We start from the raw sequence: 17,391 nt of genomic DNA, 5'->3' as shown, positions 1-17,391 counted from the left end.
CATCTATTCCTTCTCTATCTCCTGAAAGTCCCTTTGACTTCCATAGTCCCCAGATTGCCTGACTCCTGTTCTCAGGGAAGAAATGTGGCCTAATCATTTCCCAATGCCAGGAAGTCATGTTGTGAATCCATAGATGAGCTCACAAGCCCACAGTGCTATGGAAAGCACTCTCAGGCCCCTGGGTTCTCTCCCCTGGCAAGTCCCATCCATCAACCCAGACTTAAGGAAACCAAGGGGCACAATGGTCAAGTCACCTGCACAAGCCTCCAGGACAAGGCTACACTTCATCTCAACACTGGCTTCATTACTCTGAGACAAAAGAGGCCAATTATTTGTCCCACGTGAGTTTTACCAGTAATAATGTATAGTAGGGGCCCCTCCAGCAGCACCAAAATTTGCTGGAATGAAGAGTTAATAATTGTTGCTTATAGTTTTTATTAACCCTAATTCCAAAGCTTTATTTTAAAAAAACAGTGGCCCACTGGCCACTTCCCAGTGGAAGGAATCCTGCTCAGGGCTGCAGCCTCTATGGCCAGAGCATTTTTATCCTTGGCTATTTATATGGCCAGGACTAAAGTCCTTGCCTCTATGTCTTTTTGTCCCTTTCATAGCTTCATAGATTTAGAGCTGAAAGGTCATCCAAGCAGTACTGGGGGCAGGATTCCACTGGATTGGGAGTCATGAGACCCTGGGTGATCTCTCCCAGACTCAGTTTCCTTATCTATAAAATTAGAGGATTGGCCTCCTGGGGTCCTATAGGTCTTCCTTTGGTTTGGCATAGCAGCCTGCTTCCACCCCCACCCACTCATCATGACAAATAGGGGCTGACAGGGATGGCTTCTGTCTGAAAGAGCCAGAGCTGAAGCCATTTTTGACCCTTGAGAAGTGATACAGGGCAGTATAGAGGCCTGGAGCCAGGAGACACCTGGGCTGCAATCTCAACTCAGCTTTGCTGGCTAAGGGACAAGAGTCACTAAAACCAAGACACTGAACCCTGCTGGGTTTCCATTTCCTCACCTTTATGAGCACCTGAGACACCTTCTATGTGCACACAGTAGAGTCAGCCCACATCCAGGGTACTCTGGGGAGGTCTACAATCCATGGCCCACAAGCCCATGCTGATACATCATAGATCACAATCTGGAAGGGACCTTGAAGACCATCTAATCCAGTCTCTCATTTTGCAGATGAGGAAACTGAGACCTAGAAGTGACTCGCCTGAAGTCATCCAGGTAATAAATGACCAAGGTAAGATTTGAACCTGAGTCTTCTGACCCCAATCCCAGTGTCCTTTCCTCATATGTTGCCATTATTCTCTTGTCAGCCAAGAGAAGTCAGAGTAAAACATTTTTTCTTCCCCCGCCCCCAAATGAACCTCAGGTGAGCTTTCCATGAAAATGCACACTCTAGGTAGAGGAGGATGGACATGCCTGGAGACCCCCAGGTGCCAGCACCTAAGTGTGCCTCACTTGTTTTCCTCCCGGTCTGGAGAGCCCCTCCTAAAAAGAATGGGGGGTGGGGCACAGCCAGTGATCAAAAGCTGGGCAGAGTGCCCACTCCCCGAAAGTCCTTTTCTACCTCCTCCATGTGAGGCCAAAGGAAAGTCCTTGATTGGGGAGAACGACCAGGGGCAAGTTAGATGTTCCCCAACTCCTACCACATTTGGAATGAAAATCGGTTTGAGCCAAAAACAGGGAAGAGAAGGAAACCCGGCCATTGCCTCCTCCTGACCTGGCTACCTGACTTTGTTAGCATCTCCCTCAGCTGCCCAACCCCTTACCTTTGGCCAGGGAAAAACTTCTACCACCCCCCCCCCCCCCACCGAGTGGATCCCAGAATTCTATGGGCTTGGAGTGTCTTAAGAGTCAGCCCTTAGCAATGATAAAATGCAGTGACACTGTTCTGAGGAGGCCCAGCGAGTCCACCCCTAGGAATAGGCACACACACTCACATACTATGTGTATACATGCACACCCACCATGCACTCACATACACATTCACAAACCACACACACGTGCTTACACCCCCACCCCACCCACCACATACATGCATGCATACCCACCATACAATCACATACTACATCCCCCCACACAGAAATACACCACACACTCACACTCAAACACATAGACACACCCCTACACACATACATACCACACTCACACACCACACAATACATATACACAAGACATACCCACACATGCATAAAATACATGCAAATGTCACACACATATATATACCACACAGACCACACATTCAAACACACATAAACATACTCACATGAGACACTCATACACATATAAAGAGCATGTGTTTATACATATACACATATGCATGCACTCACACATACACACATTTACACCACATGTACAAGAAACACAAGAACATAACACACATACACATATAAAACATACTACATGAAGACATGCTTACCCACCATACATTCATACTTACATACTTACACACCACATAAAACACATCCACACACATACATAATACATCCACACAAAACATACTCACCCACATACATACACCACACACTGATATCCAATTAGACACAAACACTCACACATCACATGCACACATAACCCACACATACTCATATGCACCTGCAAAACATACCCATACATACATATACATACAAGACACCACACACACATAATCACCCCACACTCACACATATACACACATATATCCACACATTACACACATGCATACACTTCACACACATACTCACACAGCACATACATACACGCAAATATACCACAAACACATACCACACAAGTACCACCACCCCACCCCCACACCGAGTGGATCCCAGAATTCTATGGGTTTGGAGTGTCTTAAGAGTCAGTCCTTAGCAATGATAAAATGCAGTGACACTGTTCTGAGGAGGCCCAGCGAGTCCATCCCTAGGAATAGGCACTCACACACACATTCACAAACCACACACACATGTTAACATGGCCAGTACTGTTAAAAGGCCGCCTAGGGATAGGTGACCTCCAGATGTGGTAGCAGGGACAATGAGTGGGGAGAGGAAAGGAGCAATCAATGAGATGGTACAATCCCCACCCCAAAGAAACAGTTGGGGCCAATCCTTGAGCTGGCAGGCTCTTGGCATTGGGTCATCATTCCAGTTTCAGAGACCTCAGAGGCATCAAAGTCCAACTCTCTCTCTAATTTTATGGAGGGGAAACCTAGGCTACAGGGAGGGAAGGTCACTTGCCCAAGGTCACACAGGTAACAAGCATCAGAGACAAGATTTGAACCCTGGTCCTCTGACCCCATACCATAGGTATCCAACGTGAGGTTGGAAGGTGAAGGGGGGTGAGTGTCACAGACCTGAGAAGGTGGTGAGAAAGGAAGGATCTGGGAGGTGACATTCAGAAGCTCCAAAATTAGCAGCAGAAAGATCCCATCACTGAAGAAGAGGACCAGGTTTCTCCTTCCCAAAGGCTAGGAATGTGGTATGGTGAGTACAGGAACAAGGACAGGGACAGGAATGATAATGGAGAGATGCTATCATTCTGGATTGTAAACAGTACCATGAGCATGGGCACTTAACTGTTTGAATGGCATGGGGGCAAGGGATTAAGAGATTCTTCCTGTTCTCCAGTAGGAACTGCTTTCAGGAAAGTAAAATTCACTCCAAAAGTACCTTAACCACCGCAAGGGATGCGTGCGACAACTTCCTTAACAAGGCTATTTGATAGCTCATGCACCTTAGGCTATATTGATAGCCAAGAACCAACTGGAAAGCTGAAAAGTAGGCAGAAAGACTTTAGATGATCTAATTTGCAATTTTGCCTGAGGCACCAAGGCCAGAAAGTACTTTCCCTTTCCAAGAAAAGCCTCCCACAAGCCTAGTTTGGCCCACCTCCTTCCAAGAAGGCCAAGATGTGCTCAAGGAGATTTCAGGCAGTCTTGCCCAGTAAACAAGGCCACCTCGGCATCATTATTCTCATTAGAGCATCTCATTCCACCTTGGGGCCACAACTCCAGCTATCATGCACTGAGACAGGAAAACAGAGCCTGTTTTGTAGAATCGGGTTTAGGAGAAATGGGAACTTTTTCCAAGGGGGAAAAAGAGAAAATATTTTGGCTTTCACATGTATGTCCTTTCAGCACCAAAGGCAATTCAACGTCTGTTTGAACACCTCCAATAAATGATACTCACTACCTTATCAGGCAGCCAACTCCATCGTTAGACATTTCTTACTGTGAGCAAATTCTTTACTCTGAGCCTAAATCGGCCACCCTTTGCCTGCCCTAGTCCTAGTTCAACCTTCCGAGGTCTCATAGGCTAAGGACAAGGCCTCATCTACATAGCTATCACATGCCTAATGACTACCACAGGACACTTCCTGTCTCTGAGGAGTAAACTTAACAAGTGAGAATGAAATTATCAAGACCACCAAATTTTACACCTATGCGTCTGCACACACACACACACACACACACACACACACACATATATTATAGAGGGTGTCCCAAAAGTCTTAGTGCAGTTTTAAGCTTTAATAGCTACAAAATTTGAGTAGATTCGTCATACCAAAGTTTAGAACATAATACCAAATGACAATCACAGAATCTCAGAGTTCAAAGCTGAAATCTCTGAGGTCTTCTATTAGGATCCACACTTGAACAAGAATCCATTTAACATTATCCCTGACAAGTTGTCAGTAATAAGAAGAGACTCACTACTTCCAATCACTACTTACAAAAGAATGGTGAGGTAGAGTGGGGAGAATTGTGGATCTGGAGTCCAGAAGACCCAGGTTCAGACACCAGCTGGCTGGGTAACCCTGGGCAAGTCATAAGCTCAAGGGATCCTAGTACTAGAGCTGGAAACTTGCCCAGGATTACATAGATAGTAAGCATCATAGGCAGGAATTGAATCCAGGCTTTTTAACTCCACTCACCATATATGCTGCCACATAAACTTGATGAGCCTCGGTTTCCTCATTTGTAAAACGGGGCTAATAATAACACCACTTTTTCATGGTTAGTGTTAGCATCTGATGAGATTCTGTTTGCAAAGTACTTTGCACACTACTGTTGTTACTTTTCAAGGCAGCCACTGGTACTTTGGGATAACTCTCCACGCTAAGAAGTCTTTCTTGACTTGAAATTTCATTGTCATTCTGTTGTGTTTTCTCCAGCTGTTCCCAACGAAGCCAAGCAGCACAAGGCTAAGCAAGTCCTTCACTGATAACCCTTCAGATCCTCATGTGTATATACTGTCCTTACACACCCACCCCCCTAGTTTCTTTTCCAAACTAAACATCCCCAGATCCTTCGATTGAGCCTCATTTCCATCATGATCTCAAGTCCCTCCACCATCCTGGATGCCCTCCTCTGGACACTCTTCAGTCATTCTTAAAATATGGTGCACAGAACCAAACAAATTGATCTGACCAGAGAAGAGGACAGTAATGTCGATCACCTCCATTCATAAGATTTTAAAAGCTGTGTGGGAAAAATACAATTGAATATCAGACAGTTGAATAACATCAAGCACTAAGACATTTGGAACTATATGAATGATAAACTACATGGTTCAATTTTCACTTGGATATCTGATATTATGTTAAATACACACATGCCTTCAATGTCAGCCTATAGGGAGATGTTGGGATTTGTTTTCTGATCATTCATTTTAATGAACCAAATCATTTTGATACTGATTAACAGGAAGGGCTGGCTCTGGACCCAGCCTGAAGCATTGTTAGCAAGACAGAATCAGATAATGCAATGGGGATTCAAATTGGTTTCCAATCAGATATGAAATAAGAGTTCAAAGCAAGGACACTGGTCCCGCATACTTTTGGCAGAACCTTTTCATATGTGATCAGAAGAGAAGTCCCCAAACAACAAAAACCCGGAAAAGAAAAGGACAGGCCTTTCAGTGCCAGGAACATTTTGTCATTTGTCTCCCTTTTCCCTAGCGCTCGGGATCCCTAAACTGAATCTAATGAAGGCTTGAAAGGGGGCCAAGATGACTGTTGTCAAAGGTTTTTGTGGATTCATCAAAAGGCAAGGGAAAAAAAATCTTACTTAAGGTTCATTATGACTCTCCAGAACAAGAACAAGGAAGAGCAACAGGAGAATAGAGTCCCGCCCCCCCCCCAAAAAAAAGCAGAGATACTTACACCTACTGAACAGTGAACATCAGGGTCTGATTGAAGTTGGGTGCCTGGCAGCCACAGGCTCTGATGATTGCATCAGTTAGGACCCAGAAAAGGGATGGAGGGAAGTATTTACATGTTCCCAAGGATGATGATGCAGGAGCTGATGCAAGAAAACCCTCTTTGGAGCTATGGAAAACCAGGCATGTTAAAGCATTATTGGTGGAGTTGAGAATTGGTCCTAACCATTCTGGAAAGCAATTTGGAACTACAATAAGAAAGTCTAAAACGGCTAAAATTGACTCAGACCCTGCTACTATGCCTATACCCCAAGAAGGCCAAAACCAGAAAAGATCCATAGAAACCCAAATATTCACAGAAGCATTTTTTGTAAGAGCTAAGAACTGGAAACAAGGTCAATTAATTAATTGGGGACTATCTGAATAAATTGTGGTGTATGGATGCGATGGAAGCAGCTTAATGAAAAATACGGCAGCACGGGAAGATTTCTACAAGCTGATGCAAAGTGAAGCAGGCAAACCTGGGAAAACAATACATGCAACACCTTGAATAAGGTAAATGGAAAGAACAAGAAAGCAACCAGACTTAAATGCTGTATCATTCTGATGACCAGGTGACCCTAAAGAAGAGAGATAAGAATAGCCTCCCTCCCTTCCTGGGAGATTCTGGCAGTGGAACAGTATGTCCTGTCGGGCTTGACTGATATCCTGGTTACTTTGGCCAAACTGCTTTTTTTCTCATTTTCTATTCTTTGTTATAAGAGATGATTCTCCAGGTTGAGGAGAGATATGGGAAGAAATGAAAGTGATAATAATGAAAACACTTTAAAATTTAATACGAACATTGTGACCACAAGCATCTCTGTTAAAAATAGTTTCAAGTGTAAAACAAAGATACAGTCACTAATATGTGTGTGTGTGTGTATACTTATAGTTAACTAATAACTAATTTTATTTATAACTAATATAAATGATGTTTTTGTAACTAAAAAGTGAAAGTGATATAAAAACAACAGTCATAAATAAAAATTTATTAAAAAGAATCTTTTCTATAACTTCCTTGCCTGGCCTTTGCTTGTACACCCCCAGGAACAGGGAGTGTACTTCGGCTTTCTTAGTTTCCTTCCTTGAGCCTAGTGCTTTTTCTTGTAACTTCAACGAGTCAATCAACAAACATTTCTTAAGATGTTACATGCCAGGGGCAGCTAGGTGGCACAGTGGATAGAGCTCCAGCCTTGGAGTCAGGAGGACCTAAGTTCAAATCTGGCCTCAGATACTTGACACTAGCTGTGTGACCCTGGGTGAGTCACTTAACCCCGACTGCCTCACCAAAAAGGGAAAGAAAAATAAGATGTTACAAGCCAAACACCATGGTAGGCACAGTGAATTCAGAGACAAAAAAGAAATAGTTCCTACAATGTCTGTCTTTTGATCCGAGTTCTGACCTCAAACCTCTACAGTCACTAAGATGAAGTCTATTCCCTCTTCCACATGACCCCCGTCCAAAGATATTTGAAAGAGCTACCAAATCTCCAAGTCTTCTCTTTTCTAGGCTGAACTGCCTTAGTTCCTTAAATCATTCTCATATGACATGGTCTTCAGTTCCCTCACCATCCCAGTCCCCCTGATTCTTGACATGCTCCCATTTGTCAGTATCCCCTTTTAAAATCCATTGTTCAGAACTGAGTATCATAAATCTGGAAAGTTATTTGTTTGTTTGCTTTTTGTGGAGGCCTGAGCCTAAGAGAAAGTGAGGGATATGGCTGGGCAAAGCAGAGGGGTGAAAAATGAGTCAAGTGGGACTTAGGGGGAGAAAGGCAAGAACATTCCAAGAGATGCTCTTTGGAGGGATCAGGCCATTTGGGGGAAGCCATATGGTCTAAATCCCCAGGGCATTGCAGGCTTCCTGAGTGGGGCTCAGGAGAGCCAGCAAGCCAATGACTTACTGAGGCTCTGGTTTTCTGTTTTTGAATGTATCTGACCTCAAACTCCATGTCCTGCTTTCTCTTAACACTTCTGCCTTGTTGCTCAGCCAAACAAGACAACTCCTTATCTGAGGTTCCTGACTCCAGAGTCTTGCTCAACCTGTTCACCCTCCCCACCCGCTCCCCACCCTAAATCCCTAAAATTCCCTCACTCTTCCCTCTAAAGCAAAAGTTCTTGTTTGTGTTATAGACCTTCCCTTTGGCAGTCCAGTGAAACCTACTCAGAAATCCTTCGCAGAATGAAGTTTTTAAATGCATAGCATAAAATACATAGGATTACAAAGGAAACAAACTATTTTGAAATACAGTTCGCTCTATGTGTATAATATTTATATAATATATATATATATATATATATATATATATATTATAATATATATATATATATATATATATATATATATATATATATATATATATAAACAAGCCCACTGACCAGAGGTTAAGAACTCTGTATCTTTCTTGGTTCAAATCTAGCCCATAACTCACAAGCCCTATACATGCCTCTCCTCCTCCAGGAAGACTTTCCAGGATGACACGTCTTCCCAAGGTCTCTACTTTCTTGGAAGTTCCTGTGTTTGCACTTTTTTTTGTGGTATCCATCACATTCTGCCCTGGATTGCAGGCACTGATGTACATGACTTCCCTCCCCCCAGCAGACTGAAAGCCCTCTGAAGACAGATCTGCTTTCTCTCCCTAGCACACACCTTACACAGAACAAGCACTCAGCAAACAAGAACAGAGCTGCGGCAGGGTCTTAGACATTGATCTGGAAGGACCTTTGAAATCACTGAGTCTAGCTCCCTCATTTTACATGTAAGGAAACTGAGGCCCAGAGAGGGGAAGGAACTTGCCTAGGGTTATATGGGTAAGAAGTGACAGAGCCAGGGTATGGACCCAATGCCTCTAGCTTCAGAGACACCATTCTTTCTAGCATTCCAAAGGGAAGAACATTTCAGGCCACAGAATATGAGAGTTGGAAGGGGCCTCAGTGGCTCTTTTAGTCCAGTTCCGAACTAGGAAGACAACATACAAGACCCAAGAACCAAGGGTGTGTGCCCCACAGGAATGGGCTAGAAATGACTTTTGACTAATGATTAATGAATTGATTGCTGCCAGTTCAACAGAATGTGACAAATATTGGGGTGTCCATAATGTGCCAAGTGCTGGGGTAGAATGATCATTTGCAAGAGGGTTTGAGATTGTGGGAGTATGGAGAGAGAGGGTAGAGAGGGAGGCTAGACAAGTACAAGTTTGCTTTCTAAAGAAAGTAAGTGGTGGCAGCTAGGTGGCGCAGTGGATAGAGCACTGGCCCTAGAGTCAGGAGGACCTGAGTTCAAATCTGGCCTCAGACACATAATACTTCCTAGCTGTGTGACTCTGGGCAAGTCACTCAACCCCAATTGCCTCACCATGAAAAAAAAAAAAAAAAGAAAAGAAAAAAAGGAAAAAAAGAAAGTGGTAGTTAACAATGCCAGTGAGCAAACCCTCAGGGAAATACCGACAACCATGAAAGCCACTTTTCATTCAGTCACCACTGCAAAGAAGATCTCCACTGACCTGAACAGGCTATCCAGGGGTGGGCAACCTGTGGCCTCGAAGCCACACATGACCCTCTAGGTCCTCAAGTGTGGCCTTTTGACTGAGTCCAAATTTTAACGAACAAATCCTTTTATTAAGGGGATTTGTTCTGTGAAGTTTGGATTCAGTCAAACTTGGTTTGACTTGGTTCAGTTAAAACTTGGACTCAGCCAAAAGGCTGAACTTGAGGACCTAGAGGGCCACATGTGGCCTCAAGGCTGAAGGTTCCCCACCCCTGGCCACTAGGCATTCAAAGAAACACACGGCCCACCCAACAGTGGAAATCTACATCGGCATTTGGCTTTTGCAACATGACTGACATGCGTGCCAGTCCACCCATCACTCAAAGCAAAGGAGTCCTGACCAGCCTTCGCCTGATGCAACCTTTCAGGCCCCCAAACAGAAAAAAGCAGACACCAAGACTTTACCCTCGCTCCAGGCTCACAGTGTTGAGCAGCTCACTTCTCCTGTAGTCCCAGTACAGCTCGACAGCCCCGATGTAGTATCTCCGGGTAGCACAGATGCTCTCTTTTGGGAGACAGAGGAGAAAGCTGGCCAAGAGCAGGAGCTGTATGCCTTCCTTCATTTTGGGAAGAATGCAGATTCTAAGCCAGAGGGATGTTTATTCTCCCATAAAGTTCTCTTGATTCATTCACAAAAAAGAAAACTGTTCTGAGATTGGTCAAAAGCCCCGCAAGTTTCCCAGGACAAAGCCAGCAGCACCAAGGAGCCTAGAGCAACTCTTTGCCATGAAGAGCAGCCCCTGGAGGAGCTGGAGTAGGAAAGGGAAGCTAGAAGCAAAGTTGGAACCTTTTCCAGCTGCAGGGCTCTTCTTGTTTTCACGAATACCTCAGTTGCCTTACGCAAGCAAGCCAAGCTTGAGCCAGACAAGAGGAAGGAAGAGATCATAGGAAAAGGCAGGAAAGACAAGCACTGGCCCACACTGACTTTGCCAAATCTGTTCTCCACTTTCCGCAGGACTTCCCAGAACAAGCTCTGTGCTGGTGGGATGCAGCGGGAGCTCGTTTTGAGCACGCCCGGGGTGGGCTGGGCTGGCAGCTTGAAGATTCCCACGGAGCACAGATTGGAAAGGGCTCCCAGACAAATGAACAAGCCAAAGATGAACAGATTGTGACAAGTGACTTATTGGATTTAGTTTGTCCCGGTATTGGCTGATGCTGTGAAGTAATTAATTAAATTCAGTCAAAAGCCAACCTCATAGATGTATACTGGGGCAGGGGAGCCATTGAAAAGTAAAAAAAAAAAAAGGGGGGGGAAGTTCATTGCAATGAAAAAGGGGTTCAAATAAAAGTCAACCAACAGGCTACGCAGTAGAACACACTCTAACAATAACAGCAAGCTATTTCAGGATAGGTGCTATTATTACCCCATTTTATAGTTGAGGACACTGAGGAAGACAGAGTAGAAGTGACTTGCCCGGGGCCACACAGCTAGTAAGTGTCTGAGGCTGGATTTGAATTCAAATCTTCCTGACTCCAGGCCTGGAGCTCTCTCCACTATGGTGTACTCTAGCTGTAGCCTAACACAATAAGGTGCTATTGGCTTTATGTCCTCTTTCCTCCTACTAGGAAATAATAGAATGCTTCCTACCTAAGTGATGTTGAACAAGTCACTTCTCAGGGCAGCTAGGTGGCTCAGTGGATAGAGCACCGGCCCTGAAGTCAGGAGTACCTGAGTTCAAACCTGGCCTCAGATCAAACACTTGACACTTACTAGCTGTGTGACCCTGGGCAAGTCACTTAACCCCAATTGCCAAAAACAAAAAACAAAAAAAAAACAAGTCACTTCTCTCTGGGCCTCAGTTTCTTCAAATAGCCTCAATCTGACCTTCCAGCTCTAGATCCATATGAGAACCACAGGGATAGCTGCTGTAGGACCTGAAGTCATCTGAGACAACATCATTTTTTAAAAATGCTCATTTGGGGAGGTGAGCTGGCAAAGATTGTTGCCAGAAAAGATCATGTCTAAGCACAGTGGAAAGAATGCTGGATTACAAGTGAGAAGATCTGGATTCAAATCCCAGCTCTGCCACTTACATAGTGATACTATGCCCAATGGCAAGTGATTTTCCCTCTTTGGGTCTCAGTTTCCTCTTCTAATAAAATAAGAGGGGGCAGCTAGGTAGCACAGTGGATAGAGCTCCAGCCTTGGAGTCAGGAGGACCTAAGTTCAAATCTGGCCTCAGATACTTGACACTAGCTGTGTGACCCTGGGTGAGTCACTTAACCCCGACTGCCTCACCAAAAAGGGAAAGAAAAATAAGATGTTACAAGCCAAACACCATGGTAGGCACAGTGAATTCAGAGACAAAAAAGAAATAGTTCCTACAATGTCTGTCTTTTGATCCGAGTTCTGACCTCAAACCTCTACAGTCACTAAGATAAAGTCTATTCCCTCTTCCACATGACCCCCGTCCAAAGATATTTGAAAGAGCTACCAAATCTCCAAGTCTTCTCTTTTCTAGGCTGAACTGCCTTAGTTCCTTAAATCATTCTCATATGACATGGTCTTCAGTTCCCTCACCATCCCAGTCCCCTGATTCTTGACATGCTCCCATTTGTCAGTATCCCTTTTAAAATCCATTGTTCAGAACTGAGTATCATAAATCTGGAAAGTTATTTGTTTGTTTGCTTTTTGTGGAGGCCTGAGCCTAAGAGAAAGTGAGGGATATGGCTGGGCAAAGCAGAGGGGTGAAAAATGAGTCAAGTGGGACTTAGGGGGAGAAAGGCAAGAACATTCCAAGAGATGCTCTTTGGAGGGATCAGGCCATTTGGGGGAAGCCATATGGTCTAAATCCCCAGGGCATTGCAGGCTTCCTGAGTGGGGCTCAGGAGAGCCAGCAAGCCAATGACTTACTGAGGCTCTGGTTTTCTGTTTTTGAATGTATCTGACCTCAAACTCCATGTCCTGCTTTCTCTTAACACTTCTGCCTTGTTGCTCAGCCAAACAAGACAACTCCTTATCTGAGGTTCCTGACTCCAGAGTCTTGCTCAACCTGTTCACCCTCCCCACCCGCTCCCCACCCTAAATCCCTAAAATTCCCTCACTCTTCCCTCTAAAGCAAAAGTTCTTGTTTGTGTTATAGACCTTCCCTTTGGCAGTCCAGTGAAACCTACTCAGAAATCCTTCGCAGAATGAAGTTTTTAAATGCATAGCATAAAATACATAGGATTACAAAGAAAACAAACTATTTTGAATTACAGTTCTCTCTATGTATATGTGTGTGTGTATATATACGTATATACACACACACACACACACACACACACACACATAAAACAAGTTCACTGACCACAGGTTAAGAACCCTGGATCTTTCTTGATTGAAATCTAGCCCCTAGCTCACAAGTCAAAAAATTAAAAATTAAAAAAATAAAATAAGAAAGTTGAAATAAATGACCTCTGAGGTCCTTTCCACCTCTAAAGTTACGAACTCACTAAGCTATAACCCATTCCACTAGGGGAAGTCTTTCATATGCTTGGGGCAGACATCCCCCTAACTCACTCTCAACCTGGTCTGCAGAGATTTTTTTTTTAAACCAGAGTGTGGCTGTTGCTTATGCTACAGCTTCTTGGAGCCACAGGTGAGAGATGTGGGTGACAGGTGGACACAAAGGTGGGTGAGCAGCCCTGAAAATGGGTCAGCAAGCCCTCACACCAGAGGGGCTAGTCCTCCCTGAACACCCATACACCTCGATTGGTAGATGAAAACAATTTGTTCTAATGGCCATGAAGGGAGCTGAAGCAGGCTCCATGGAGTGCTTAGAACTTGATCAGATATCTAAGACACCAAGGTCATCCACCATATCTCAGGCCATTGACAGTTGTCTTGATTTTTGTCTAGCCACTGGACTTGGATGACTCTGGAAGAGAGAGTGAGGCTGATGACTTTTCGGATCTCTGCCTCACTTAAATCTAATTCACAAGCAAGTCAAGACATCACCTGACAACACACTGCCATCACTAAACCAAAGAGATGCCAGACTTACACCAGGAATGTGGGGCTTGTTCGATATTAGGAAAACTATAAACATAATTGATCATATTAATAACAAAAACAATGAAAATTTTGATGATTTCAATAGATGCAGAAAAACTTTTGACAAAAAACCAAACCCCATTCTTGTTAAAAACATTAGAGAGCATAGGAATAATCAGAACTTCCCTTAAAATGATAAGCAGTATTTATCTAAAACCAAAAGCCAGTTAATGGAGATAAGCTATATGCCTTTTCAATAAGATCAGGAGCAAAGCAAGGATGTCCACCACCACCATTACTGTTCAATATTGGACTAGAAACACTGGCTGTATCAATAACACAAGACAAAGGAATTAAAGAAATAAGCACAGACAAAGAGGAAACAAAACTACCACTTTTTGCAGATGGTATGATGGTTTAGGTAGAGAACCCTAGAGAGTCAACTAAAAAAAAACCCCCAGCAAAGTTGCAGGATAGAAAATAAACCCACACAAATCATCCCATTTCTGTATACCACCCCAAAAAATCCAGGAAAAAGAAATAGAGAAATTCCACTTAAAATAACTATGAATAGTGTAAAATATTTGGGAGTCTACCTGCCAAAACAAACCCAAGAACTGTATGAACACAATTACAAAACACTCTTCAAACAAATAAAGACAGATCTAAATAACTGGAGAAATACTCATTGCTCCTGAGTAGGCTGAGCTAGTATCATAAAAATGACAATACTACCTAAATTAATCTACTTAGTGTCATTCCAATCAAACTACCGAAGGATTACTTTAGAGAGCTAGAAAAAATACTAAAAAAATTCATCTGGAGGAAAGTCAAGGAAATCAAATGAAAAAAAAAATGGGGAGGAAAGGGGCCTTCCCTCAGAGCTTGTATGTGTTTTGCTTTTGCTGTGTGGGCTTATGGCTTTGCTTATAGATTGGTGGATGAGTGAGATTCTCCCTGGGCTCTCTTAGAATCTGGGCCGGGAAATTCCCAAACCAGACTTGGCTTTAAGTTGCCTGAGGACTCGGCCATAGAGCACCCTAAAATGTTTAAGTAATGATAGCCCTGGTTACAGTCAGTGCTACCCCTATTCTTTAAGTCCCTTGAGAGCTTGTCTTCCCTTTTCTCTGGGGCATGCCCTGGAAAGGGCCTTGGATTGTTAGTTAACTTTTCCTGCTTATGTAGTACTCAGTGAGTAGAGCACTTACTGGGGGGTCTGGAGACTTGGAATAGTTGAGGTCTACCAACAATCTTGAAGCCACTCTCTTTGGGCCTCAAGCCCCTTATCCCTGATAGCTCTTGGAATACTGATACCTACAATTGGAGGGAAAGTAGCTATCTTGCAGGAACTGAAAACTACATCATAATATATCTACCCCTGATCAAAATGGGCTTAAGAGTAGCAAAACTCAGAAAACTAAAAAGCAAGGTCAATCTGTAATTCCCACACCCAAAGCTGGCAGAACACAATGTCTACACAATGTCCCCACAGGGTGTCCCTCTCTCCCTTTAGCAACAAGGTCATCTCCCCCCTTGAAAATGATACCTAATTGCCCCCATAATGATTCTTTGTGTAGGTGGCTGACTTGCATATGAGGAAAAGAAACAAATGTTTATAAGGCCAAACAGGAACAGAAGATATGATAGGGGGAAAAGCCACTTTTACTGGATGGTAAAGGACTGGTGCCAGTGAGAACAAGAGATGCTACAGCCTGAGCAAAATCGACAAAACTAAGGAGCAGAGAGAAGTGAGCACTGACCTTCTTGTCCAGATTGTTTGGGAAAGGATGGCTTGGGGAGGGGGGGCAGGGGACTGAGGGCTTCCCTGGAGAAAAGCTTGGAGCGGTGGGGTCCATTTTCCTTGAAGGCCAGCTTGCAGGGTACCTGCCTCTTCCTTGCTTGGAGAGTGTCAGAAGTCCAAAACTGCTCACCCAAGGCTGCTCTCTCTTTTTCTTTCTTCCTTTCCCCCTCTTTTCCTTTCTCTATCCTGTCTTCTCAGAAGTACTTGCCTGGCTAGCTTTCACTTTCAGGTTTTTTTTTTTACAGAAGGGTCTATACATTTATTTTCACCATCATTTCTAGCACGCCAGGGTGTGCCTTCTCCCTCGTAGGAGCCTCAGCCTGGCTCGGTAAATTCCCGTTTCCTTGACCAGTGATTTACACACTTGCCTTGTAGCTGCAGTTTCTGCAACGTAGATCTGCTTTCTATGTGCTTAACGTTTGTATATTTCTGTTTTCAAAGGACCTGGAAAAGCAAGAGCTGCTGGGTCTGCCATGATGCACTGGTGTCAAGCAAAAAGATTTTAAGTTCATTAAACTCTTGGAACAGGGCAGAAAGCCTCAGGCCATTGGGAACAAAAATTCAAATGGGACTGTTCTGGACTGGCCTATGTTTTTCTAACTTGGGAATCAGTCATTCCCTAAAATGTGAAACTCTTGAACCTCATGTTCCCTGCTTCTTCTTGCTGGGCTGATTTTTGAGAGTTGGATGGCAAAGTTCTAACTTGTGAGACCCAAACATAGCCAAGTCTAACTGCAATCAGTTCAGTCTTTAAAGACAGTAACAGTTTCAGCCATGAAAATTTGATCAGGGAAGTAGGGGGTGGGGAAGACACTTCCTTGATATTCTTTAAGCCTTCCTAAGTTTTTCACCATCATTTGAATTTTGAATTTCAGCAGCCTGGGATTTGCTGCACCAGGAAGATAAATCGAGGAAGGCAGTTTGTATAAAACAGAGTCAGTGCCACTGTTTTTGAAATACAGAGAGAATTGGTAGGAGGGAAGAAATTCAAATCACCAATAACATCACGATGGCATCCCGAGCCAAAAAGTCTGGGCCCCTGCTGAAGGCAGAAGACTTCCAGCTCTTGTTGGAGCTCTGGATCCAGAAGGGCCAGAGCCCCTGGCAGCCTGGCTACTTTAAGTCAGAGAGGCCTGCAGTCACAGCGAGTGAGGCCTACCATAAATTCTATGTTGAAACCAAGCCAAACAGATGCCAGTGAGATGCCAGTGCTGCCTGGGCCCTGTGGCAGGCCTGTCTGGACAGCACAGAGTTACTGGCCCAGCGCAGGGAAGAGTGTAACGTCTGGCAGGCCAAGGGCTTGGAGTTGGAGGGTAAATGTGAACAGCTGGAGCGGGAGAAACAAAGCCTGAAGGAGGCATGGGAGGCAGAGAAGTTACAGAGGGGCCATCTGGCAGTGGGGGGCCCCGAGGCCAATGAGGCCCCAGTAGAGCAGGAGTCCCCCAGCCCGGTGCCCACCCAGGCCGAGCTGCAGCAGCGCTGCTGGCAGCTGGAGAAGGACAAGGCCCAGTGGGAGGTCCAGAAGAAGGAGCTCAAGGCAGAGCTGGGCAAGATGAAGCAGGAACTGGAGCTGGGCCAGGGCCGTTTGGCAGCCCTTCTCAAAGCTAACCAGGAGGACCGGGAGACCCGCCGCAACCTGCAGGAGAGCTACGATCAGTGCCAGGCCGAGATCGAGAGCCTCCGGAAGCAGTCGGGTACACAGCAGGCCGAGCCCCGGCCCGGGAAGGAGCTGGGGCCGGCCAACGAGGGCAAGCGGAGCTACGGCCCAGCCGCGGAGCCCAGGCTCGAGGGTCTCCGACCCTGGGGGCCCAAGCAGCTAGCAGCCGAGTCTCCAACCCAGGAGGAGGTGGTCTCTGGACGCTCGGGCTGTCTCCCCC

At 44.8% G+C, this 17,391-nt stretch overlaps 1 protein-coding gene across 7 annotated transcripts in view; it reads right to left on the bottom strand.

The window, feature by feature from the left end:
• Positions 1-17,391, bottom strand: part of F8 (coagulation factor VIII) — a 137,647-nt gene that overhangs the window by 112,639 nt on the left and 7,617 nt on the right. Inside the window, exon 1 of one of the 7 annotated variants that reach the window (XM_020975584.2) lies at positions 10,143-10,684. The exons of 1 other annotated variant lie outside the window; for it this stretch is intronic. In XM_020975584.2, coding sequence (XP_020831243.1) covers positions 10,143-10,300 — 158 coding nt within the window. In that variant the 5' untranslated portion in view covers positions 10,301-10,684. Of the gene's footprint in view, positions 1-3,342; positions 3,440-10,142; positions 10,685-17,391 lie in introns of those variants that run through there. 5 more of the 7 variants (XM_020975583.2, XM_020975581.2, XM_020975577.2 and 2 more) reach the window with 5 other exon arrangements.

The sequence above is a fragment of the Phascolarctos cinereus genome, unplaced genomic scaffold, assembly GCF_003287225.1.
Source record: "Phascolarctos cinereus isolate Bilbo 61053 unplaced genomic scaffold, phaCin_HiC Scaffold_8;HRSCAF=390, whole genome shotgun sequence".
NCBI lineage: Eukaryota > Metazoa > Chordata > Mammalia > Diprotodontia > Phascolarctidae > Phascolarctos > Phascolarctos cinereus.
This window is presented reverse-complemented; position numbering and strand designations above follow the sequence as displayed.